The sequence below is a fragment of the Kwoniella pini genome, chromosome 3 (assembly GCF_000512605.2).
Source record: "Kwoniella pini CBS 10737 chromosome 3, complete sequence".
NCBI classification, from domain to species: Eukaryota; Fungi; Basidiomycota; class Tremellomycetes; order Tremellales; family Cryptococcaceae; genus Kwoniella; species Kwoniella pini.
In genome coordinates this window covers 1538746-1563303 of record NC_091718.1, presented here as the reverse complement: position 1 = coordinate 1563303, position 24558 = coordinate 1538746, and the positions used below count along the sequence as shown (strand labels likewise).

The 24558-nt window shown below is 39.3% G+C and overlaps 8 protein-coding genes across 8 annotated transcripts; 1 reads left to right on the top strand and 7 right to left on the bottom strand.

Annotated features, from left to right (window-relative positions):
• Positions 1-607: 607 nt before the first annotated feature.
• Positions 608-3331, bottom strand: I206_102772 (uncharacterized protein; the record flags this gene model as incomplete). Its single annotated transcript, XM_019154878.1, has 5 exons — positions 608-1358; positions 1422-1825; positions 1888-1919; positions 1988-2064; positions 2112-3331. The coding sequence occupies 5 exons, from the start codon at positions 3329-3331 to the stop codon at positions 608-610; spliced, it is 2484 nt and encodes an 827-aa protein (XP_019012281.1).
• Positions 3332-3836: 505 nt separating this feature from the next.
• On the bottom strand, positions 3837-6335 carry I206_102771 (uncharacterized protein; the record flags this gene model as incomplete). Its single annotated transcript, XM_019154877.2, has 2 exons — positions 3837-5442; positions 5509-6335. The coding sequence occupies 2 exons, from the start codon at positions 6333-6335 to the stop codon at positions 3837-3839; spliced, it is 2433 nt and encodes an 810-aa protein (XP_019012280.2).
• A 1606-nt stretch (positions 6336-7941) lies between these two features.
• I206_102770 (uncharacterized protein) lies at positions 7942-9771 on the bottom strand (the record flags this gene model as incomplete). Its single annotated transcript, XM_019154876.1, has 3 exons — positions 7942-8912; positions 9119-9363; positions 9419-9771. 3 exons carry the CDS (start codon positions 9769-9771, stop codon positions 7942-7944), a joined length of 1569 nt encoding a protein of 522 aa, XP_019012279.1.
• A 336-nt stretch (positions 9772-10107) lies between these two features.
• I206_102769 (uncharacterized protein) lies at positions 10108-11588 on the top strand (the record flags this gene model as incomplete). Its single annotated transcript, XM_019154875.1, has 8 exons — positions 10108-10177; positions 10274-10438; positions 10572-10630; positions 10714-10738; positions 10803-10822; positions 10880-11032; positions 11134-11363; positions 11432-11588. 8 exons carry the CDS (start codon positions 10108-10110, stop codon positions 11586-11588), a joined length of 879 nt encoding a protein of 292 aa, XP_019012278.1.
• A 504-nt stretch (positions 11589-12092) lies between these two features.
• On the bottom strand, positions 12093-14705 carry I206_102768 (uncharacterized protein; the record flags this gene model as incomplete). The annotated part of the gene is made up of 6 exons (XM_019154874.1): positions 12093-13738; positions 13803-13899; positions 13956-14036; positions 14229-14362; positions 14433-14591; positions 14684-14705. 6 exons carry the CDS (start codon positions 14703-14705, stop codon positions 12093-12095), a joined length of 2139 nt encoding a protein of 712 aa, XP_019012277.1.
• Positions 14706-16044: 1339 nt separating this feature from the next.
• On the bottom strand, positions 16045-19513 carry I206_102767 (uncharacterized protein; the record flags this gene model as incomplete). Its single annotated transcript, XM_070202621.1, has 7 exons — positions 16045-16116; positions 16177-16648; positions 16702-16759; positions 16832-17823; positions 17887-17950; positions 18026-18427; positions 18496-19513. 7 exons carry the CDS (start codon positions 19511-19513, stop codon positions 16045-16047), a joined length of 3078 nt encoding a protein of 1025 aa, XP_070058722.1.
• Positions 19514-20937: 1424 nt separating this feature from the next.
• On the bottom strand, positions 20938-22510 carry I206_102766 (uncharacterized protein; the record flags this gene model as incomplete). The annotated part of the gene is made up of 2 exons (XM_019154872.1): positions 20938-21497; positions 21571-22510. 2 exons carry the CDS (start codon positions 22508-22510, stop codon positions 20938-20940), a joined length of 1500 nt encoding a protein of 499 aa, XP_019012275.1.
• An 807-nt stretch (positions 22511-23317) lies between these two features.
• Positions 23318-24396, bottom strand: I206_102765 (uncharacterized protein; the record flags this gene model as incomplete). Its single annotated transcript, XM_019154871.1, has 5 exons — positions 23318-23473; positions 23567-23739; positions 23845-23996; positions 24102-24279; positions 24366-24396. 5 exons carry the CDS (start codon positions 24394-24396, stop codon positions 23318-23320), a joined length of 690 nt encoding a protein of 229 aa, XP_019012274.1.
• Between the last annotated feature and the right edge of the window lie 162 nt (positions 24397-24558).

Sequence of the window (24558 nt, the reverse complement as noted above, 5' to 3'; positions counted from 1 at the left end):
AACCTTCCTTGGAAAATTGATTGTGAAAATAGTTGAGGATAAGATCAAATAGAGGGTATAGAAGTTGTTGATGATGGTATGTATATATGTATGATACACAATCAATTGATTAATGATAAGTATTAATGATAATAATAGAGTAATGATAAATGTTTAAATGTTTAATTTTTGTGTACAACTTTCTTCCCTTTGAGCCGGAACTGGAATTAGGGAATCGGCATCAAACCGATAACTAAGGAAAAAAAATAAATCAAAATTTTATGAAAATTCCAAAAAGGTAAAATTCTCTTAACACGTGGGTTAACATCAAGTTTTAAGGGAATTTTCTTTATCGATACATAGTAGATTTCTGAGAAAACTGAGTTTTAAGACTATTGGCGCGATTGATTTCTTCCAACTTAAGTATCCAAAAATGAAGACTGGACATAGGAAATAATCTATTCACATTGATGCACAGGTAGAATTATACATATACTAATTGATGATAGTCCGACTACATGATGCTTTTCTGGTCACACAATACAGAGAAATACAAAAAATAAATTGATATACAACCATAAATGACACCGATGAATAATTCAACCACACAAAACTCGCTGACACTGATTTAGTAACCGTCTGCTGCTTCCAGCAGTAGGTCATCATTCAATCCATCATAAGAGTACTGTGTACTAGCCTGTGAGGGACCAGGCTGATGAATTTGATTTTCTTTATCTGATTCTACGTCGGTATCCTCGTAATCCTTCGTATTGTTGAGATTCGCCAAATTATTAATATCCTTCTTGATGGAGTCAAAGAATCGATCGTCTGTAGGACCCATAAACGATTTCACTTCTAACGCAGAATCTCCTTCCTCATTCACCTTGCTGTTCAGTCTTGGTTTCGGAGTTTGCACCTCAATCACGCTGGATCCTCCCAAGCTCTCTTCCTTGATTTCGTCTGTGTCAGTCTGACTACTAATCTCGATGCTCGAAGTGATTTTCAGGGCTGTCTTCTCTCTTCTATATCGTTTCAATCTTTCCTTCTTTGCTTCCTTATTTTCATGCAAAGTGGCCAAAATCTCTTGTGAATCTTCATCGTCTTCCCTGAATTTCCAATTTCCATAAGTCACACTTTCTTTCCTTATTTTTTTCGCCTCTCCATACGCTTTTTCTGTGAATGTGGTAGCACCCTTATTTGACATAATCAACAGGATGGAAGCCTCGGGAATGAGTACATGACTCAGAAACTCGGTCCAGCTCAACGGGGTCAACGACGGCGGGTGATGAGGATCTGATGATTTCAATGAAGGATAATACCCCCATTTGCGTAATGACATGAAGTGATTGATTAGTATTGTTCTTCCCAACTCGCCAAAGCTATCATCAGATTTCGTGATCAGCTCGACGGACTGAGTATTTTCTCAGTATATTGACACTCACTATCCTGGTTTGACAGCTTCGAGATTCTCAGGCTTGGATTGCCATTTGATCCCACCCCAAGTGATCTTCCCAATCTGCTCAATCTGTGTTTGCACATCCCTAAATACTGCTGATTTCTCAGGATGTCGAACAATCTCATCTAACTCATCTCTGATCCAACCGGTTTCTAATTTTTGCTCTAGAACGCCAAATTCAATGATTTCAGGATACCCCGATCGGATACCCAGAGGTATGATAGCCGTTTCTGCGTGATGCAATTGACAGAAGTCGATATGCTGTTGCCAGCCCAATTTTCTTGCACTGGGGTTCGAGGTGGTTGGTTCTGGAACGGAGACTGCTTCAAGTTTGACTTTGTGTCGCAGCAAATTCGCTGACGGTTTGACAGGCATTTGTGCCGAGCAATACTGATTATCCAATTGTCAGAACAACAGAAGGGGTGACGAATTGGCACTGAAACAAAACTTACAGGACACAAGTCGGTCTCGCTTTTGAATCGGGCTGCAAGATATTCAAAATGGAACTGTATCAGTATCTTGTTATACACAGTCTTAGGTTCGTTTTCTCACCAAGGTAGGCTTTATCTTCTTCGCTTAAAGCTTGATCATCCTCAAGCGCTTCATCCATAATTTTCGAAACGTCGATACTGGCAACGCAAATCAATGATATTCGACCATACTACAAAACACTCACTGGTCCTCGGTCTCATCCTCTTCTAAATGAGCTTCACTAGATATTTTCACCAAATCTTCCCAAAACGCATTAGCATTTCTATTACTTTCAATCTGTATTTGTGAACTTTGCTGATTTAACATTTTCACGTGCTCTTGATCTTCCACAATTTTCAGGAATGATGAATCTTTGACTGGCGAAGTTGAAAATGAAGCTCTTTTATTATATTTATTGATTCTATTAGCGTTTGGAGTTCGACCATTTTCATCTTCGTTTGACGATTCAAAGCTTTCAATTCTTCTTCTCGTTGATCCTTTCCCCTTAATCTTTGATTTACTCTTCTCAACTTCATCTTCAAGTTCACTTGACCTCTTTTTACCTCTCGATTCATGTCCTTCTAATCTACATTTGGATTTAAGTGTAGGTAAATTTCGATTCACATCGTCTAACTTTGATAAGGGAATCTCCTTTTTCTTTTTAAACATCTTTCCAGAACTTGCATGACTAGATTTAGGAGGTTTAGTAGGTGAATTACTCCTTGATCTATCTTCTTTATATCCTTCAGTCATGTTTTCAGGTGGAGTTGAACCTAATGTCATCTCATCTTCTGAATCAGAATTACTTTGTAAAGATTCTGAAAGTGGTACAATTCGCGTTCCTTTAGGTTGATATTTAGAGCGAGATGAAGATGAAATTTGGGAGGAGGATATTTGACTGGATTTATTTTTGCTTTTTGAAACTCTAGGTGTATCGTTATCATCTCTATCGCGGTCATATTCATTTTTCCTTGCAAAGATCTTCTTCGTTACCTCACGTAAATTTCCAATATCATCTTTATCTTGAGATTTAATGTTTTTCTTCTGTTCTATACGAAATTCTATATTATCAGTTCTTCTATCAAAATCTTTTCTACGAGAATCTAAATCTCGAAAAAGAGCAGTTGCATCATCTGAAGATGAGTTTGTTTTTCCTAGAGATTTTCCACCACTACTACTGGTTTTATTATTAATGTTACTTTCTCCCTTTGTTCCAATTCCATTCCCACTCGAAGATACTTTAGGAAACTCTTTCTTCATTATCGGTTTTGAGCTTGTGCTAACAGTAGTGACTCTTTTTGAATGTGCTTTGGGTACACTACTTGCTACTCTACTTTTTGAAGGGTCCATACCAAAGAAAGAGGTAGTACTTCCACCTGAACCCGTTCGAGAGTTTTGAGAAGATGAACCTAAGAAAGACTCCATTTTGATCAAGTCTCAATCATTTATAGGAGTGTGTCCAAGCGGTTTAAGCGTCAGATTTCAGCGTGTTTGATCATCAATAATAGCCGATCATTATTACAAAGTGAATGCGAAATTGATGGGAATGAAATTGATTGATATTGATGGATGGGTAATAATGTAAAGTTGAGTGTATCATCTAATTTACGCGTATGTCTTTTGCTTCTTTACTATTTCAGGCACATAAACATACAGCTCAAAGATCCTGTATGCTAACATTGATACATTTCATATATGTCATATACTTGAAAGTATTTCATCAACAAAGTACACAGTACAAAGTGCAAAGTACAAGTACAAGTACAAATATCGTAATACTACAACTTGTAAGCTATTTATGCAGTGATTTATCCCTGATCCATTTAACCGATACATCAGACATAAAAAGCCAAATCAAAAATCAATATTAAAGCTAGATTGTATCGGTGTGAATCGGTGTGACAATCTGCCAATGATGCTAAATCCCAAACTACGGCTCATACCTTGGTAAGAACAATGGATTCGATCCTGAACCTGAGCGAACAGGTAGAGCATTTGAAAAGGTTGAATTGTCCAATTCTGAATCTCTTCGTTCTGCTGAACTATTTTCTACCTCTTGCTCTTGCTCTTGCTCTTGATCTAGGGTAGCAGTATGATCCAGTCCAAGTAACTCTCCCTCGTGTGGTCTAACCTCATCTGTAAATTCATTGGAGCTCGGTAAAGTAGATTGGTCAGTGCTGGAAGTCGTCTCGCCTGAATCCTCATTTAAAGAATCTTCGCCTAGCTCGAACATCGGAGCCGATGGAATATCTGCTTCTTCCCCTTCATCTAACATCGGGGGCGCAGATGGTATATCTAAAGACAAATCGAGGGCTTGTGTAGTTGGCGGAGCGGAAGGGAGTAAATGACTAGTATCCAGGGGAAGCGATGAGGATATACCATTCAATCTCGACGATAATCTAGAATTTAGTCTAGGTGGTTCAGGTAAATCACCTGTTCCAGTGAAGGATGTGATCTCATAAGGGGGTTCGGACGAAACTTGCAATTGAGTTTCATCCACTTCTTCGAATCCATCTTGGTCTACCTTAACAGCAGGCGCAGAAGGGCCGTCCGCAGCACCATCAACGGCCTCTCCATCTCCAGATGATTCGCGATTGACAGGAGGGGCAGAAGCACCTAATCTCATTCTTTCTAATACTCGCTTATCATCCGTAGCTATGTGTCTGATTCTAGCACTTTCTTCACTATCTTCATCTTCTTCCTCAGTGGTCGGAGGTTCAATCATCCTTGATTTCCCTTCTGACCTGGAGGCTATAGCTAATGCAATCTCACCATCTTCAGTGGCTGGAGCAGGGTAATATCCTGGGGCTTGTGTCTTTTCTGTTCCTGAGACAATAGTAGGATAGATATCGGTAGATGAGGTAGTTTGAGGATGGGATGGTCCAGCTGATGAGGAAGATGAAGGGGTATGACGAGGTAAAGATCGGACTGAGGCAGGTCGATAAGCAGGTGGGAAATGTGGTACGATGCTCTGCTGTGCCTCATTGGCGGAACCGCCAATCTGAGCATGAAGGTCATTATCGATTTGCGAGGTTGACGTAGCCGATTGACCGTCATCTCCTGGTGAGGATCTTCTGGTAATATCTGATGAGGATCTACTCGTAGCCGCTTGATCATCATGCTCGTCTAGACTTGGTATAGGCGAAGGTGATTGATTATCAACATCTTCAACGGGTTTATCTTCCTCATTCTCATTTCTTTCCTCCCTTTCAGTCTCCGCACTAATTCGTACCTCGCCTTCATGTTCCCCATCGTCAATATTCTCATCACGAGCAGCCTTCTTGCGCCGCCTCATACCTATTCGCTGGTTCCACACACGAACTTTCGACTTTGCAACTCCGATTTGACCGCTCTTCTTCTTCTTCTTTGCTGAATGTTGAGCCTCTAACTCATTCAATTTCTCCTTGAACATGGCTTCTTTGGCTGATGAATTGAGGTCTTCTTCCTTGATTCCAGCTGCAGCTAACGCTTTACGTCTTATTCGTTCTTTTGCTCTTTTTCGCTTACGATGTTCTTTACGACGGCTGAGTACGATGCTAAGGAGTATATGCCATGTTTGTTAGACTTGCCCGAATAAGCATTCACGAATGAGAAGAACTTACAATATAATCAAAGCTACTATTCCAGTTGATAGTATTACACTCGCGATAGATATCAACGGTACCTTGTAAATACTAGTTCGATTTGATGATACTCCCCATCCGTTGGGTAAAACTGATTCCACAGCATAAGAGCCAGCATTGACTGAAGACTCGGCCGCATCTGCTGATCCTCCATCATCCGCTAAGATAGGACTAGTTGTAGGGGTAGCCACCTGCCGTCCATAAAGACTCCAGCCACCTTCAGCTCTAGTCCAAGATCCATCTTCATGTCTGCTCAATAGATAAGGTAACACAGTCTCATCTACATATACATTGTTAGTCGGAAGAACAGAGGGAGTGACCACCGATGTGAGATATTTTACATTCCGATGATCCTTGATCGTAAATGTCGATGTTGGATCCGCTTCCACATTATCTCGAGGAACTATAGGTGAATACGACTCAATGGGTGTGGGTTTCGGCAGAGGCGATCTTGGAAAGCGGCGGCTTCGCGTAGGAGGAGGTGCGGCTGATGTGGATGGTAAAAAAGGTATTAAAAATGCTGGTAAAGAAAGGAGATTTGCTGTGTTCATCCTATATTGACGTGTTGCATTTCGACGTCGGCGGGGTTGAAATGTTGATTGTTGTTTGCATATTTCGCATTGACACGTTATCTCCTGAAGCTCGTCATCTATTAAAGAACCGTATGAAGAGAGAGGGGGGAATGAAGGGTGAGAAGAAGGTCCGGATTCAATGTCATCCAGCCTGATTCCCATAGTATCGCTTGAAGTGGGACGATCGGTCCCTATACCCTCTCTCCCCCAATCCCTTTCCGTGCTTATATGCATGTCCTCGTTGTTCAGCGCATGTAGATTGATTCAATTTCTAAGCATAATTCAACTTGCTGACAGGCGACGAAGGGTCGATTGTTGGACACGATGATATCGAATGAATGACGGGTAAAAGCGATGAAGAAATGAGAAAAACGGATGTCAAGTTATGAAAGTCTTCCTTAATATTATTTTTAGAATTGTATTGAAAAAGATACGATTTTCCTTATAAGATTGAAAAATAAATCTGCTGTGTTTGGTAATGATGTCTTATTATGAATCTTAATTGATGGGGTTTAATTCTGTGGTGAGTGAAAAGTGTATATTTATAGAATATCCAATTTAAGACAATTAAACCGAGTATTAAAATGATCTATTTTGGTCTTCTGGCCTACTCTCCCTATATTTTCCGTAGTCCTGTCTAACCTTTAGTTTCTTAACGATATAGTAGTGTACCTTGAATGTGAAGTGTGTAAAAGTAATGATGGTATTTGTTCACAAATGATGAATATGAATTATGAACAAGTTTAAACATGGCAATCAAAGGGAGAAAATAGTTATTATTATCCTGAACCGTTTATGTTGTATTTTTAATGGGCACTTCACCACTTCAAATATCCGTTTGTTGATTCGGTATATGTTTATTATCGAGTATTGCGTTCACCATGATATCTCAGATATGTATGCATGCATCGCGTCTACCTGTATGGATGAAGTACCAATACATATATGTTCTGTAGAAGGAATTTTCATACTAAATGCCATATGCCTTGCTGTACAAAGGATTAACTCTAAAAACAGGGCGATCTGCATATACGTTAGAATTTGTATTTTCGCTTCTAGATCGTAAGGTAAGACTATGGTGAGTGTAAATATAGAAAAAAAAAACCAAATAAAAACCCTATCACCTTAACCCAGTTGATCATTTTGCCGTTATGCAAAAAGACGGAGCCTAAATAAGTGACGTCGAGTTCAAGTTCAAAGTAAAGGGTTTTGTTTTACATATCAAATCTTTACCAAATATGTAATATGGAAGGGGGGCACGTTTATACGGTCGTGATGCTTTGGATTCCCATCCCATTAAAAACCAGCGGAAAGGCAGAAACGGAATTAGTTGTTTTTGATTGCAAATGGTAGTTGATATAACGTTATAACGTGAAATTACGGGGGTTCCCCATGTCTCTCCCTTTCCATTGCGTTTTTGGTAAGAAAAATAAGAGGAAGCTTCCGTTTTTGACGCATTGGGTTCCTTAAGTTACAAATCGCCCCTTGCCATTTCCAAATCCTTGAACTTACACATGCTGAAAATAGAGTATTACCCTTAATATGCCGTTATCTGCATCTTACCATAACAATTGGAATTGGTATCCTACCCCTTTTAGTAATTCTTATGGTTTCTTTAAATAGCTTTTTGCTCGATTGCTCTTTTAGCCGATGACGAAATCAGTGAAATGTGGCACTTCATGCTATGCTAGCCTTTGTTCACGAAGGTATATTTACAGGTAAAAGATACAATTTCAGTCATCGTTGGCTCGCTGATCTTTGATCATCATTAGAGGAAAGACAATTCAGCATACGCGAATGCCAATGCGAATGCGAATGCTATGACAAATTGATAATTCATTCAGGAAGAACCATTCAGCTTGCTTCTCTCCTTCTGTTCTCGCTTCTTTCTCCATTCTGCCCCATATCTAAATTGTACACCTACAAAACCGAGAGAGATAATCATAAATCCTGTCCAAAGTGTAAAACTCCATCCTATTCCTATACTATTTATTAAAGGATTGATAGTCCCCGTAGCAAGAGCACCTACTAAACATCTAGCTAAATTTAAAGCAGCAGTAGCAGAAGCAGATTGTTTAGGAAAAATATCAACTAAAAAAGTATTAATTATACTTTGAATTGACATTGCTGACCAAGCTAAAAAAAAACTAAATATTATAGGAATTGAAATATGTTGATTTTTATCTATTGTCCATCCAAAAATTAAAACACTAATAAATTCAATTGATGACCAAATCCATAAAGTTTTCATTCTAATTTTTTCAATTGGAAAATCCATTTCTCCTTTTGATTTTATTGATTCCTCATATTGTTTTTTATATTTTTTATAATCTTTATCTAAAATATATTTTCCTGTAGTTAAAGTTCCAATCATACATCCTAAACCATTAGCAAGAAAAGTTAAACCTAAATTGATTTCTCCAAGTTTATATATTTTTGAGAATAAACTTGGTTGTATCGTTAAAGTCATTTGCCAAGTAGCGTAATGAATTGAAAGGAACGCTAATACAAAGAATACTTCTTTTTCGAATAGGATACGTATTGGTGCGATGAAATCGATTTTCAGTTTCTTACTATTTCCTAAATTCGATTCTGATTGTTCAGCCTCTCTATTTGCTACGAATTTTTCGAAGGGTGCTTTGGCTTGTTTGTACGGTACTAGTGTACCGTTCCCCACTACCGAGCGTAATGTTTCAGGTAAGAACAATGTTAGGACAATAAGGTAAACACCTGAATATATCGTAAGAAACCAAAATATTGATCGCCAACCTAAGGTGTCCGCGAACACTCCACCTAGTATTGGTCCAATGGCTGAAGGACGGCAGGATCAGCTTGCGTCACTATCAGGAGGGAGTCAAGAAGCGATGAAATATGAATGGGCGAGGACTAAAAGCGGAACACCCCATACACCAGGGCTAGGAAGTCGAGTAGTATTCGAAACGGAAGAAGCCAGTAGTGACTTGCTGGACTGAAACAGCAAAGTTACAGGCAATAGAAAGTCGAGATCCGAGACTTACCAAGGGGAGCCAATAATCCAGTCTGAAATACCCCCATATACCCTCCTCTTTCCTCTCTTGTTGTGATATCACCTATTATACCAGCTCCAATTGCTATTGTGCTTGCACTTCCCGTACTTTGCAGACATCGGAGTATGATTAATTGATAAAAGTGGTTGGATAAAGCTAGACCTATACAGGCAGAGAGGAAAACGAGAAAAGTGCATAGTAGTGTCAATCTTCGTCCATAAACATCTGATATTGCCCTTCAATCGATTATCAGCGTAAATTAAAAGAGATATGGGAGTCATGAGCACTCACCCCCAAAAAGTTGGTGATATAGCTTGAAAAATCATATAGCTCGTGACAGTCAGATTGATGTTCGATTCTGTTGTTCCCAAAGATTTAGCTATAATTGGTATAGCAGGGAAATATATATTGGAAGCAAATCCACTGAAAGTAGCTGATATAGAGGCTAGAGTGATGATAAAGTATTTCTGGTACAGACTGAAGGATGAATAAGGCGGTTCAATGACCACCTTGGCTGGTATGTCCTGTGGATCCTCATGACGATTGTCATTTGCAGAATCAATTTGTGGTGAATGCTCTGTGCTTATACATGCTTGGTTCGTTTCCTCCTGCTCTATTTCGAGCGCTGCAGGCGAATGAGACATGTCTAGACATTGGATCCCTTATGGATACTTGTTCGAATCAGAGATTTCATTATAGTCGGAGAAACGATTGATTTTTCAAGATTAGCCGAGAATAAATCACGCTCCATTGCTAATTCGGGTTCTCGGAACTGATTGCACTTCGGAATAGTCCGAACATTCACCTACCGCGATCTACGATTTGCTGATACACACACCATCAATTTGTGAATCCTCGTCATGGTTCTTCGTGTATCCTTCTTCTTTTTCTCTCATATCATCATCCTCATCCTATCACACTAGCTGACGCTTTCCAGAATCGATAATATCGTTCTTACCGAATAGAGAACCCTCAGCAGTATGCCAGCTCGAATTCCCACTTTAACGTTGAACGACGGTACTAAAATCCCAAGGATCGGTTATGGTCTAGGTAGGTAATGATTTCGAACGTTATACTCCTCTTGTCGATCTCTGTTTGAAATTCGGCTGCATGATAGCGCTGACCGGCCCTATATCTCCATAATAGGTACCGCAAATTACGGTATTGAATGTGCTCAACATGTCGTATCAGCTTTGAAAACCGGATATAATTACATTGATTGTGCTCAAATGTATGGTAATAGTAAGAGTTTTGGTGATGGTTTTGAAAAATTTGGTGGAAAGCGAGAAGACGTCTATGTTGTGCAGAAAGGTAAATATTCTCCTTATCCATATCCTTGACTTCCTAAGTGCCATTCGGCAGGAAAACTGTCATTCGGATCATAAAAAACTTATCAAAGTAGAGTAAATGGTAAACTGACTTTATAATTGATTGACCACTACAGTCGGTAAGACCGGTACCGAAAGTCACCCGAGAAAGATCTTAGAGGGTCTTCTCAAGGATGTGAGTGGATTTATGAGAGTGGACTCTTGCTGGCGGTAATCGGGCGAATTATGTGTAAGCTAACAATGACCCATTATATACAGATGAAGACTGATTATGTGGATCTCTGTAAGTATTTATCCCAAAATGCATAATCTCAGCTAAATTACTGACTCAAAGCATGTCTTCCTAGATTTATTGCACTCACCTCTTGTAAGTCTCACTGTTCAGAGGTAGAGAGTTTAGAAAGCTCATCTCAACTATGAATAGCTCACTAAGCCACTTTCTTTGTCTGAAGCTTGGAAGGTGATGGAGGAACTGAAAGAAGAAGGTTTAGCGAGATCTATAGGAGTCAGTAATTTCCGTGAAGAAGATATATTAGAAATTGAGAAGACATGGAAAATACCTCCAAGTGTCAATCAGGTAAATTCAAATTCCAATCTTACCTTTCTCTAGGCTCAACAGACGAAGAATATATTGACCCTAAATGAAACGTTGACAATATGAATTTTTTGAAATTTCAGATCGAATACCATCCATACAATTTTCATGCACCTAACGTACAACGACTTTTAGCTATTCAAAAGAAACACAATATACACGTTGAAGCTTATGGTCCATTAACATCTTTGACCGGTGCCAAAAATGGACCTGTTGATGAGGTAGTGACAAACATTGCTAAATCAAAAGGTATTGAAGAGTCTCAAGTCTTACTTAACTGGGCACGACAAACTACAGATGGAGTTGTAGTAACGTATGTTTCCCCATCTTCCTATACTTTTATCGTTGATCGTAATGTCACTGATACCGAAACCTGATTAGTACTTCAACTAACGAAGAAAGGCAGAAAATTCAATTGGAAGCAATTACAAAGAATATCAATTTAACTCAAGATGAAATTGATCAAATCTCAGAAGCTGGACGTAAAAAATTCTTCAGATATAGAATGAATGACGTTTGGGATGCTGCTAAGCCATAAATAATCACTAAATTCGGATAGAGACTGAAGATTTGTCGGTACGAGTCGTATGACTAGGGCAAGCGAATATTAGGAATTCTGAGACTCAGCTTATAAGGAGAATTGAACAAATCTATGTATGAAGTATATGCAGCAATTCAATCATGTTGTGAGACGTGTGACCATAAAGTAGCTGGAGTTCGACATGGTGTATTGATATACCTTTCATCATACAGCAAATAGCTATATTCTTTTTGCACGTGGAAGTAACAACACCAAAACTTTGAAGGACTTGCAAAACCCTGTCAGATCTTCATATCTTCAAATGTCTACTAACACGATACTGGGAACACTGCCTTGAGAACCTACTCATCATTTTCTTTCAGTGCATAATTAGTCAAACTAAGGCAGCAGGAAGCAGCAACGAAAATGAGAGGATACATGCAATGAATCATCTTTTTTATTCTTTTATAGAAATATACATATAACGACTAAACCCAAATATCCGACAATGACCACTTCCAACTAAGCAGCAATGTGGTCGACTTCTCTATCCCATACTCTGTGCTTAGCAACTGCGTCGATGAATTTCTCTGAGAATTCAGCGCCGGCTCCAACAGAAGGAGCAAGGAGTACACCATTGGCTTGAGTGATCTCAGTCTTGGTCTTGGCATCAGCAGGTAAATCACCTGCGAGTGCGAGGTCGGTCAACCATCCTACAGCATTTCCAGTAGCGGCGATAGCTTTCAAGTGCATGTAGGCTTCTCTAGCAGCGTGAATGAGTCGACCGTTCTTGAGTTTCTTGGTGTAATCATCTGAATCTCCACCAATGAAGATCAAGGCATCGAAGTGGGTAGATCGAGAGTTCTCGAAAGTGAATTCGGCGATTTGAGTTTGACCATTTCCAGCTTCTACTTTACCAGTTGCAGGACCGACAAACTTGACCATCATACTTGCTGCAGTGAAGGCAAGTTTGAGGGGTTCAACTTGAGCGTAAGAGTATCCAGGTAACAAGTAGATACCAACTTTTCGTCCTTCAGCAGTGAAAGTTTGGTTCTTTCCGGTGACTTGAGACAAGAATTCAGACTTTTGTCCATGGTTAGGTACTGCGTCTGGGACTTTGATGTCACTGAGCGATGAAGCAACTGCTAAAGCCAAATCGTGATCGATCAGATTGATTCGGTTGATAGCATTTTGTTGAACGATCGTTTCGTAACATTTAGACAACTCGAATTGGTATGCGGAGATGATGTGTTGCTTCTCGGGCTCTGACATAGAGTTGTAGAATAATTGAGCTTGACTGACAAATTCATTGAATTTGGGTCCATGCATTCGCTCCTTGATGCCCGATACGACTTCTGGGTAAGATCTGAATCCACCCTTTGCTGGTTCTGTGGTTGGCAGGATGTCAAACCTATTAGGGTGGTAAGCTTGTCGGTTGGACTTGCTGAACATTGTACCTTGACCGTCTCTTTGATTGGTCATAAATGGACAAACAGGTCGGTTAACAGGTATGTCGCCGAAGTTTACACCTAATCTGGAGATTTGAGTATCTTGGTATGAGAAGTTTCGACCAGCAAGCAAAGGATCGTTAGTGAAGTCCATACCTGGCACGATGTGTTGAGTACAGAAGGCGACTTGTTCAACTTCAGCGAAGTAGTCGACAGGGTTTCGGTTCAATGTCAAGGTACCGATGTTTTTGACTGGCACAAGGTCTTCCGGGATGAGCTTAGTAGAATCTAATAAGTCGAAGTCAAATTTATGTTCATCTTCCTCCTTAACTAATTGTACACCAAGCTCCCATTTAGGGTAAGCTCCAGCTTCGATGGCATCCCATAAATCTCTTCTGTGGAAGTCAGGATCTTGACCAGCAAGCTTGAGCGCTTCATCCCATACCAAGGAGTGGGTACCAAGATGAGGTGTCCAGTGGTACTTGACAAAGGTACTCTTGCCATCAGCATCTAACAATCTGAAGGTGTGTACACCGAAACCTTGCATGTGTCTGAACGATCTTGGGATACCTCGGTCGGACATGGCCCACTGTTGCATGTGGGTAGATTGAGGGTGAAGCCCCATGAAGTCCCACGCGTTGTCGTGAGCGGTTTGAGCCTGGGGAATCTCATTGTGAGGTTCTGGTTTAACAGCGTGAATCAAGTCTGGGAACTTGATAGCTAAAACCGATAAAATCCATATTAGCTAAATATGCCTGTCTTTTTCATACAGGAGGACAATTACCATCCTGGATAAAGAACACTGGCATGTTGTTCCCTACGAGATCCCAGTTGCCTTCATCGGTGTAGAATCGAGCAGCGAAACCTCTTGGATCTCGGACCTATCGAAATCGGAGGGAATTAGGTTTTGCCACTAACAAGAGAGAGTGCCACTTACGGAGTCCGCGGATCCTCGTGATCCTCCTACGGTGGAGAATCGAACGTATGCAGGGGTGATCTTGCTTGTATCTGTGAGGATCTGCGGAGTGTTGCAGGTCAGCTAAGATGACAAGAGCACACAAGCGAAAACACGATGGGCGAAGCGAGAGTGTGGCGACGATGACCGAGACGAAGGCGCGGTGACAGGTTGGCAGACGGGATGATGAGGTTATGAATGAGATAGCAGACGAAAGAGAATCCCAAGACTTAGAAGAGTAGTACCGAGACTCACATGAGCAGTTGTCAAACCGGTCAAAGGGGTATGTAATTTGAATTCTCCAAAAGCACCTGCACCTCTAGCGTGTACGACTCGCTCGGGAATTCGCTCATGATCGAAATGCGAGATCTTCTCTCTGTTGTGGAAGTCTACGTGATCGAATGAATCATCAGATTCAGCCATCTCAGATGTGATCGTTAGATATGGAAATGGACCTACCCTCCAATACTGTGGGTCCTCTTGCACCAGCTCTCAAAGCAATGTCCGTCTCAGAAACCTTGGTACCGAAGTAAGTAGTAAGGGGTGTTTTTTCATTTTGATCGATGGTGAATCCATCCATTTGTCTCTTCTTCGCATCTCCGACAGTGGAATTAACGACTGAAAAATTCAAAATGACAATGTCAACTTCTGATATTGACCTCGATCCGCAAGCGTCAAGTGCCATCGCTATTGGGTAGATAATTACTCACTCTTATCTACGACTTGAGCCATCTTGAATCTGGTTTCTTATGCTACAATAGAATCTAGGTAAGAAAATAAGAGATACAGTGAATACGAAGTGGCAAGATCGTATAAAGGAATGAACGTTTGTTTATAAGCAACTCAATATATATATATATATATATGCTCTCGATGAGAAGAGATAAAATGGCGTTCAGCCCGCAGGCGAGATTTCCCAATGCGAAAAGTGGAGGTCAGCTGTTTTAAGTGGGTTTAAGCCAATGGAAGTCTTGCTTTCTCACATGCATCGACTATAACGTCATTACAAAATTATCCTATTTTAGCGGAGGAAGACTTTCCGGCCTTTTTCTCTTTATACGATTATAGTGTAGTTTGAGAAGGCCAAAAGGTACACAGGCAGGAGGAGGTACGTCATAGATTTCAGTCACCGTTATATTCAATTCAGGGTTTTTATCGATTCCAGCAATTTTGCCGAGATCGAGAAAAATAGCAAATCAGTCTTGAAGGTGCTTGGGTTGTAGAGAGTGGCAAGAATGAAATATCTCTCGGATGCATATCGATTCATATCGTAACGGACTCGATTTGTGATTACTTTTTGGTATGACAAACACTAGACTCGCCGAATAGGCACAAGGCGGCCGAAGCACTTCCGACTCATGGCAGCGATGCACGAGTCCCACGAGCACTCGGAGCTTTTTCTGAAACACAAAACACACACACACACTTGACGCACAGGTACCATCAAATAAATTCTACGTTGCAACAGAGATCATTTAAAGATATATGAACCCACTTATATGCTGAACTCTTTCATCTACGGCCATAGAATCCAGAAAGCACCGGGTCCCGTCTGCTCACCTAGACATGCATCTAACTCCCCGCAGTTAAGTTGGATATCGCTCGGTTAGTACCAAGGTGGGGGACCACTTGGGAATCCCGGGTGCTGTAGTTTTTTTCCCAGGCTAGGGGTGGAGCCTGGAGGGTAGGTGAGGATCTGACAAAGGCGCAATGAGACGAAGGCGCAATGAGACGAAGGCGCAAATGAGGACTAATAATCAAAATCGAAGCAACACGAGCAAAAGGATCGTGCAGACTAAGTGAGATGAAAGACTAATGAGGAGTCAAAGCTAGTGAGGGGTTGGACCTCTCAACGTCATTGTTCAACACTACATGTATACCAGTTAATATGTCATTATTGATATGTAATGCATATGTTTACTCTGAACAAGAGCTATTCGTGATGATGATATTTCCAAAGCAAGAAAGTAGGCAAACTGGTAAAGTAACTCTAAATATAAAGTATCGGACACAATCCTAAAACGTCAAGTATAGGAAATCAATTGAGCACAATAGTATAATTTCGCAGAATCTACGCTCGAACGGATGAAGGTGGACTATAACTTGTAGACGAAAATGTCAAGTCTCTTGCAACAGAAGTTACCTAAACCAACTTGAATTAGTCATATGTTTTGTCCGTAAACCGATTTTGGTTTTGACTTACAATTTCAACATCATCATCATCTTCTTCTTCTTCTTCTCCATTATCGTTCGAGATATTAACATTTTGTCTCATTTCTTCCATAGTCTTTTCAAGCATTTCTTCAGTTAAAGTCTTTTGTCCATACCCATCAACAATTGGATTATTTCCAGAATTCATCCAAACAGGATCTAAAACGTGAGCGAAATGACAAGCATCTCCTAAAGTACATCTACCAAGTTGAAAATGTCTACAAGGTTTTGTTCTCCAAGGTCTTGGTCTTTCTACCATCATTACACTCTCAGGTACAACTCTTGTATGTAAGAATGAACAATTGTTTCCATTATTACATCCGAGTGATGAGTTATAAAATTTACAAGGTAATGTTTGATGTTTTGGGTGAGGTGGTGAAAAAGCTTGACCAATAGAAAGAGATTCAGAATCACTGCTTGATGACGAAGTTTGTTCAGGAGAAGAAGGTGAGAGGATGTGCATACTGTGAGTGATTAATCAGCTTGAGATCTCCAATTGGACTTGAGAATAACTCACTATGTACATTCATCGCCGTGAGGACAAAATCCTTCAGCGAAAAATCTACATGGCTTGGCTGTGAGTTGTATTAATCAGCGATACATCACCCTCAGCTTTCGCCAACAATCACTGAATTCATCGTACTCACTCCTGAAATAATTCTTGGCTGTTCGCCTCTTCACTTCGCCCCCATACCTAGCTTTGACTTCTGCCGTTCTGAGAGCGTTCTTCATGGCGGCATCTTGTACGGCCCAGCCAGCAGGAGTCCAAATGACACCTAATCCACCAGGTATGACTGGAACAGAAGGGTCGTTATGACCAGGAAGAGGAGCCATTGGCATACCCCACGGATAAGTTGTCGAATTCAGAATAGCACCACTCTTGTGATTAGCGGTCCCGGAGGACTTGTCGTCATTTATCGGGGAAGATAGGAAAGTTTGTGTGGGAATTTCAGAATCATATTGAGCGAATCGAAATTGATTCGACAGATTTGATCGGGGCAAAGCCCTCAAAGACTCTTCCAACTCTTGCAGTTTCCTACGGTGGCTAACAGGATCGAATGGCGAAGCTGGGTCCGATTCGGTACCGAATAATGAATACGCAGATACAGGCGGTAGGAGATGTTGACCAATTCCAGTACCAAGGCCTGTCGAAGGTGATTCGAGGGTATGTTCGGGTTTTACATTTGTCATTTCACGAAGATTAGGCGGAGGGCCTTTTGACCAAGCAGTATTTCTGGGCGGAGCAGTGATGGTAGGCTGCATCGGTATAGCCAAGGGTTCTGAAGCTCGTGCAGGTGGTGTAGTGGTAATGTGTCTTGATTGGTTCCGGATAGCTGTCGATTCGTTCTGAGCAGAAATCAAATCACCCGTCTCACCAACCGCTATTGGATCTTTTAGGAAAGGTGGTGCAAATGCTGATAAGCCAGTTTCGTTTTTATGGAGCACTTGTGGATCAATTTTGACAGATGAAACCAGTATAGCTTTCGGCAAAGCTCTAGTCCAGGCTGCAAGTGAGCTACTAAGAGAAGCTGATTTACGATGTGTGAGGCGTGGTTCTCTAGTCTTGGTCTCTTCTTTTTTATTGTCGATCTCGGCGTTATCCTTTCTTCCCAACGATTCATCAGGCAATTTTGCCTCACTATACACAGCTGTCAGCTACGCCTTGTACTGAACCCATACCCACAATGTTAGCTGAACTTACTGAATGAAAGAACAGTAGTCTCCGTACGGACAATGACCTTCAGCAAAGTCCTTACATGACACAGCTAAGCAGTATATCATTTGTATTAGCTTCATTCATTGCTGCAATGACGAGGCACCGTAAAACCAAAATGACCTACTCTTCCACTTCTCTCTACTCTTACCCATAGCGCCTTTTCCACCTCCACTCATAAAGAATACTTGACCCATAACTTCTTCACCATCTTCATCAGCCACCAGTACTTTCTCTCCAGGCATAACGTCGCCCAAATCGATTTGACCATCTTTCTTGACAGTAATAGATTTTGAAGGTGGTTCGCTCTCCGCAGTTGAAGGTGTTATTTGAGCATTGGCAAAAGTACCTGATGTTGGATCAGGAGCAGTGGGACTAAGCATTCGAAATTCGGACAAATTAGATGTATTTGGCATCGCTGAACTAAGACCGGAAATTGGTTGTTGAATGCTTGATAAATTGTGGACAAATCGACATGGTCTTGAAGTGCAAGTCAGACCAGGTGTATGGTAAAATTTGCACAGAATGACTGGGTTCGAATACATTATCAGCTCTCAAATTCCATCTTAGATTTGCAGGGCAATGAAATCAGCTCACTTTCTTTTTTACCCAAATTACAAGCAGTGTCAGGTACAACGGTACTTTTCGCACTGGCAAGTCCATCATCAAGATAAAGATTGTTATTCTTGATAATCTTGATTTCAGGGCTTTTCATTGACACTGGGCTTTTCAACCCTGTCATTCCGGAAGTCGATAGTCCTGGAGTCACAGGTACTACGACACCTTTACCATTCTCTTTGATAATAGCAATACTTAATCCTCTTGCTTTAGCAATTTCACTAGCTGTTCCTTCTACACCAGCACTAACAGGTGGACTAATTAGCTTATTCGAGATGGGACTTTTTAAGGTTGAAGAAATGGAAATAGGAGTTTTAGGTTTAGGTGAAATCCATCCGGAAGTACTTGAAGGTATCATACCTGCTGACCAAATTGATCTTGAAAAGGAACCAGTTCTGGAAGAAGATAAAGATTGATCAATTGATATACCTTTAGCAGCTGCCATGATTGAAAATCTAGATGGAGAAGTTGTAGAAGGTGATGAATTTTGAAAAGAAGTTGGTGGACGTTTTGTTCCATTTCCAGCTGGAGTAGTTGATATATCAGGTAGATCAAGTAATTCTTCTTCATCATTGTTGGAACTATTTTGTCGTTGAGGTATCTTATATATAGGTGATTTGAGATCCCCACCAGAAGAAGAAGTATTTGATTGATTTTGATTTTGAGTAAGAGTTGGTCTTGATATAGTATGATGTTCTGTTGAAAAGGATACTCTTCTATTGCTCTTCCCATCGTTATAGACTATCGGATCATTGATGGATGATATACTTAATCTCTTACCATGATTTATAGCGATATTATCTTGGACACAACCGTTATCTTGTGAAGCCAGATCCATAAGATTGGCTGAAGATGTATTCGTGGAGGAATCAATTGAACGTGATCCTCTATGGGCAGAGAATGAAGGTGGGGTAGGTAAAGTGAGTTTGAAATTGGGTGATTTTGGAGACGGTGTGGAAGGGGTAGTAATAGGAGACGACATATCGGTGTTGATCATTGTTAGATTTGATACTTAATAGGAAACAAACGATAAGTTGAAAAAACTAAATATGATTGAGGAATGAGACGAGATGAGAAAAGCCTACAGTATGATTCTCTACTATATATACGTTTGCCTGATATAATTTGGGTGGACTTGGCTGTCCAATCAAGTTGACTAATTAATTGTTTCGATAATAAGAAGTAACACAAGGAATGATTCTGGATAGTTGTCTTGAGGAAAACGACCTATCCACGAAGTCGAAGAAGTTATGTAATTGTTGAGTGGAGATGAGTTTGTGCTTGTACTTGTAGGGGATAAGAGAAGGGGGGACGGGGGAGGGGGGGGGGAATGAACGATAAGGTCGTGTTTTGATGTTTTTAGAATTGTGTGTGTATCTGTATTTGTGTGCTGACAAATGATTTTTGATGGTGAGCTGTACGTCAATGAGCAGGAATATCAAGTTACAAGTATGATGAAAAATAATGATATACTAGATATACTAAATATGAGAGCGACGATCTTATATCAGTCTTCTGTATATCTTCTCATCATCTAATCAATGCTATATATAACCTGAAAAAAAAATCAATACGCAAAAATGAAATATAGACTGTAGAAGTATTTCAGTTAATTCACAAGACAGAGCACATTGTCTACTTCTTCACGTATATCAAATCATATTTCTGAGTCAGACATACAAAGAAATTTCATCGCACAACCACATTATCTTGATGATCAAGACTTAGAATTAGGGTAAGCAAAAAATAAGAAACGATTGTAGATCTTTTTGTTCTTAAATTTTCCGCATATTTCATACTTCAACAAGGATGATTTGCAATTGTAGTATAAATTATGTCAAGAACAGACAAGTAATCAAAAGGATTGAAGGGTTTATTGTTAATAGAAAAGAACAAAAAGCAAAACAAAATTAAAAAAAATCATCAAGCTTTATTGTTCTCTTAACTCGGTTATTATTATTATCATTATTATCTTTATCAAACTCGTCCCTGAATTTTGACATATTGGGCAATCCCTTGAAATATGACAAATCTTTCTCATCTTTTGATATACATTGAAAGACCTTACTTATGCTTAGTAAAGTATCGAAAGTCAAAAAGGACATGATCCACTTATAGCAGAAATAATAACAATATCATTCATCAAGGGTTGCATACATTTATCTATACCATGCAATTATACATGAATGCTGTGGAATAATACAAAGTTCAAATGTCCATATGCAACAAGCATACTAGGATACATTTCAGAGTTCAGGAATTGACAACTACCCCGGTCCGATAAATTGACGTCAATCCAGCAATAAGGGATAGGCGTCCTTTTTTAACCTGTAAAGTTACATTCGCTTGACTGTATCATCACTTGATTGAAGATGTCCTTTTATTTCGGATGTAGTAAAAATTTGGCGATATCCGGAATCACTAGTCACGTATAGGACTAGCCATCCTACTAGTCAAAACCTCTTCATTTCTAACCCAATCTCGGATCCCACTTGGTCCGGAAGTCGTACTATTGATCGCACTCTGAGAAGGAGTGACACCATTACTTCCAGCTGTTCCAATTTTGACATCGCTCCCATTCTCTTGACTCGGTGGTGGATTAGACGTCGATGGCTTCATGGATGAGGTCTTGATATTGGTCTGTGGGGTGGTAGGGTGCGGTTCATCGGACGGTCTTGTAGTGTCAGTCGAAGCTGAAGCTACTGATTGACTTTGTTCTGATGATCCATTCGCGTTCATCCCATCCCCATCTTCAATTTGACTTTTTTCCATCCTTTCCCTTTCTCTTTCAGTCTCCAATTTTGATTTTTCTTCTTGTTCTTCAGCATATGCTAATAGTCGATCCCCATATTTTTGCATTTCCTCTAATGATATTCTCAATCTGAAATCATTTAAAAGTAGAAATTGAAGTTCAAGGGAATTTAATTCTGTAGGTGGTAAACCTCCTACTTTGGCATATCGGGAATTTGTGTAAAATACATCTGAACAAGGGGGATAAAGATCAATAATTACGTTCCCAATTTCTAACAATGATAATAATTGAATCAAGCTCACCTGAAAAGAATTTCGAAGCAACAGTAACTCCAGCTATAACTAATCGATGAACATTATAACTATCAATAGCAAAACTTTTCCCTTTTCCATCTTTACCTCCACCACCAAAAATCGCTTGAGTTCCACCTACACCTTGAGGAGTACCCAACCTAGTCATCCGGTCAAAATATACTAATAATCCTAAAAACACTTCGTTCGTGGTTGGACAATACTTCAATATACGTAATAGATATGCTTCTATAGAAATTGAAGGTATATGTCGAGCGTGGAATGCTAATAATGATGAAGGATGAGAAAGGGATGATTTGGAAGCTGTGAACAATGGGAATTCATCATTCGATATTGATGATCCTGCTTCATGCGACGTGAGATTTTCAGCTACATTTGAGGAAGAAGATGATGAAGATTGTTCTGATTGATCAAATAACGCTGTTGTAGGTGAAGAAGAAGATGAAATATGATTTTGAGATAAAGAAGAAGAAGTGCGAGAATGAGATCTGGACCTTGAGCTTGCGTTGCGATTTAACGGACTACTCTCCTCTTTAAGCGTTTCAGTCTGACCATCTCCAATTGCCGTATTTGATTCATCTAAATCCGGATCTAGATCCACCCTCAACGCATCGTTCGAAGTAGCTATATGCTGTAATAAGCCAGCCAATAGTCTGAGTAATTGTTGTGTAGGGTATGTAGCTATATCTAAGTGGTGCGATTTGCCTTTCCGCGAATTTGAGTTAGAATTTCCTTCTTCATCCTCTATCGTAGATTCAGGTTGAACACGAGAAGAATAGGATGAGTAAGACTGCCGACGCTGAGATGTTGAAGAAGACTGCGATTGTGAGCGTGTATGAGTATTTGAGTGACTAGATCGTCTAATTTGATGATGCGAATGTGAACGACTAGGTCCAGCTTCGTTCTCCGTTACAAGGCTTGATCCGTTCATCTTGATGCGAAGCTAAAGTTGACAATTTAGCGCTCTAAAGTTGAATTAGAATCCTGTTCTTCATGAAGCGTCTGACTGATTGACAAGGTATTGTAGGTATCTTGCTAGACTTCCTGATCCAAACGAGCAACAAGAGAAAGCGTTAATTTTACTTTGTTGATACTGAGATGCGATGTGTAGGTTACAGCTCTTTTACTGTGTTATTGGGCGAAGTAATGCGACGAACTTGTCTCTTCCTAGAAACGATAAAGTTTTGATCCAAATTTCAAGATGGTAATGTTGACGGAAATCACCATATGCTTAACTGATAAAAGGAAGGGAAAGAAAGTTACTAAATATCTAAAGGATAGGCAGTTGCACGGTCGAATTCGGTACAATCGATTAAGCTGATCTATACACCAGACCTCTTGATGATGGCGACTGTAAGGTGACTAGGTGGATCAAAGAGACCGCGAGTTGTTTTGAGTCGATGAACTATGTTTGATACAGATGTATGACAATCTGATTGTGATTTGAGAATGGTAATTTGTGGTGATTTACATAAACGTGCATAATTATTAGTAGTTTAATTAGTTGAAGGTGATGATGATAAACCCGGATACAACACTAACCCTGAATATGAATATCATTCCCTGAGTTTAACTAATGAAACATGTGGCACACATTACACACATTACACACAAATACATGTCCATTTAAAAGATGATCTTTTTAACAAATAAGATCTGATTACATACAGAAGGTGATTATCATATTGTCGTAAATTGATTTGTAGTATAATGCAATGTAGTATTCTTGCACTTGCTACTATGGTCTGACACGCCAAACAACAAACATATTTCCTTTTGGCATTTCTTTTCTACTTTCTTCTATAAATCCCCATCTTTCAGCTATGGTAGTTATCGATTTTATAGTTCTAAGACCAAGTAAAGGTGATTTTGATTTAATATATTCTTTGTCAAACTATATCAATTGGCAAAATCAACATATAAATATATATGTATTAACGTCGCGTTGAATCTTAATCATACTTTGTAAAGAATAAAAAGAACTCACTTTTTCATCTTCAGACGAGTTATAAGTTCCATCATCATTTAACCAAGGTCCATAAGCTATAATCCAACTTTTATTAGATTTAAGTGGTTTATATTTTATTTTTTCATTTATAGGTGATAAATTTTGAAAAACTTTTTCAGGTAATTCAATTGGACAACAATGAATTAAATTGACTAAAAATGAAAATTATAAAAAAAAATAAGAGTTTTAACGATATATCTTGAAAATAGAATTGAGAAATTATTTTTGAAAAAAATAAAAATAAAATCAAAACTTACTCATTAAACATCCTAAAAAAGGTTTAGTAATTCCAAATTTTAAAGAAATAAATAAAGAATTCCAATCAATTTCTTTTGAAATATCTAATAATCTAGGTTCACGTAAATTTAATAATCTAATATTTTCTTCTTCTAATCTAGAAGAAATTAAACTAAATCGTAATGAAAAAAAAGAAAAAAAACATATTTCATTATCAGATTTAAAATATACAAGGTCAAAGCAAAAATTGTGCAAAAATCAAAATATTCATATTCACCTTTGTTCATTTTCATCTCTTACTGTACCCCACCAAATTATTTTTTTCCATTGTTTTGCAAAAAATTCTAAATGTTCATAATTTCCTGAACCTAATTCTAATATATCTCCTTCATCATTTTCATCTAACAATTTACTTAATTCATTTATTATAGATTGTTTATTTCGCTGGGAAGATCCTAACCCAAAAAAAAAAGTTAAAATGAATCATTATCATAACTTCTTTGATCATGAATTGTGGTGTATGAACGTTGCTCGAGCTTACCTTCTTGAGTAATTATGGATGGATATGACATGTTCATTGATCACATCCGTTCATACGTATCGATAGAATACCATTTGATGTTGACTGATATTTGATGAGTAGATAATAAACAGCAATAATCTCGTTTCTGGTGTCAGATGAAACCCGGACCATTAAGGTGGAGGTCAGAAGTGACGTTTTCCGCAAGATTTCA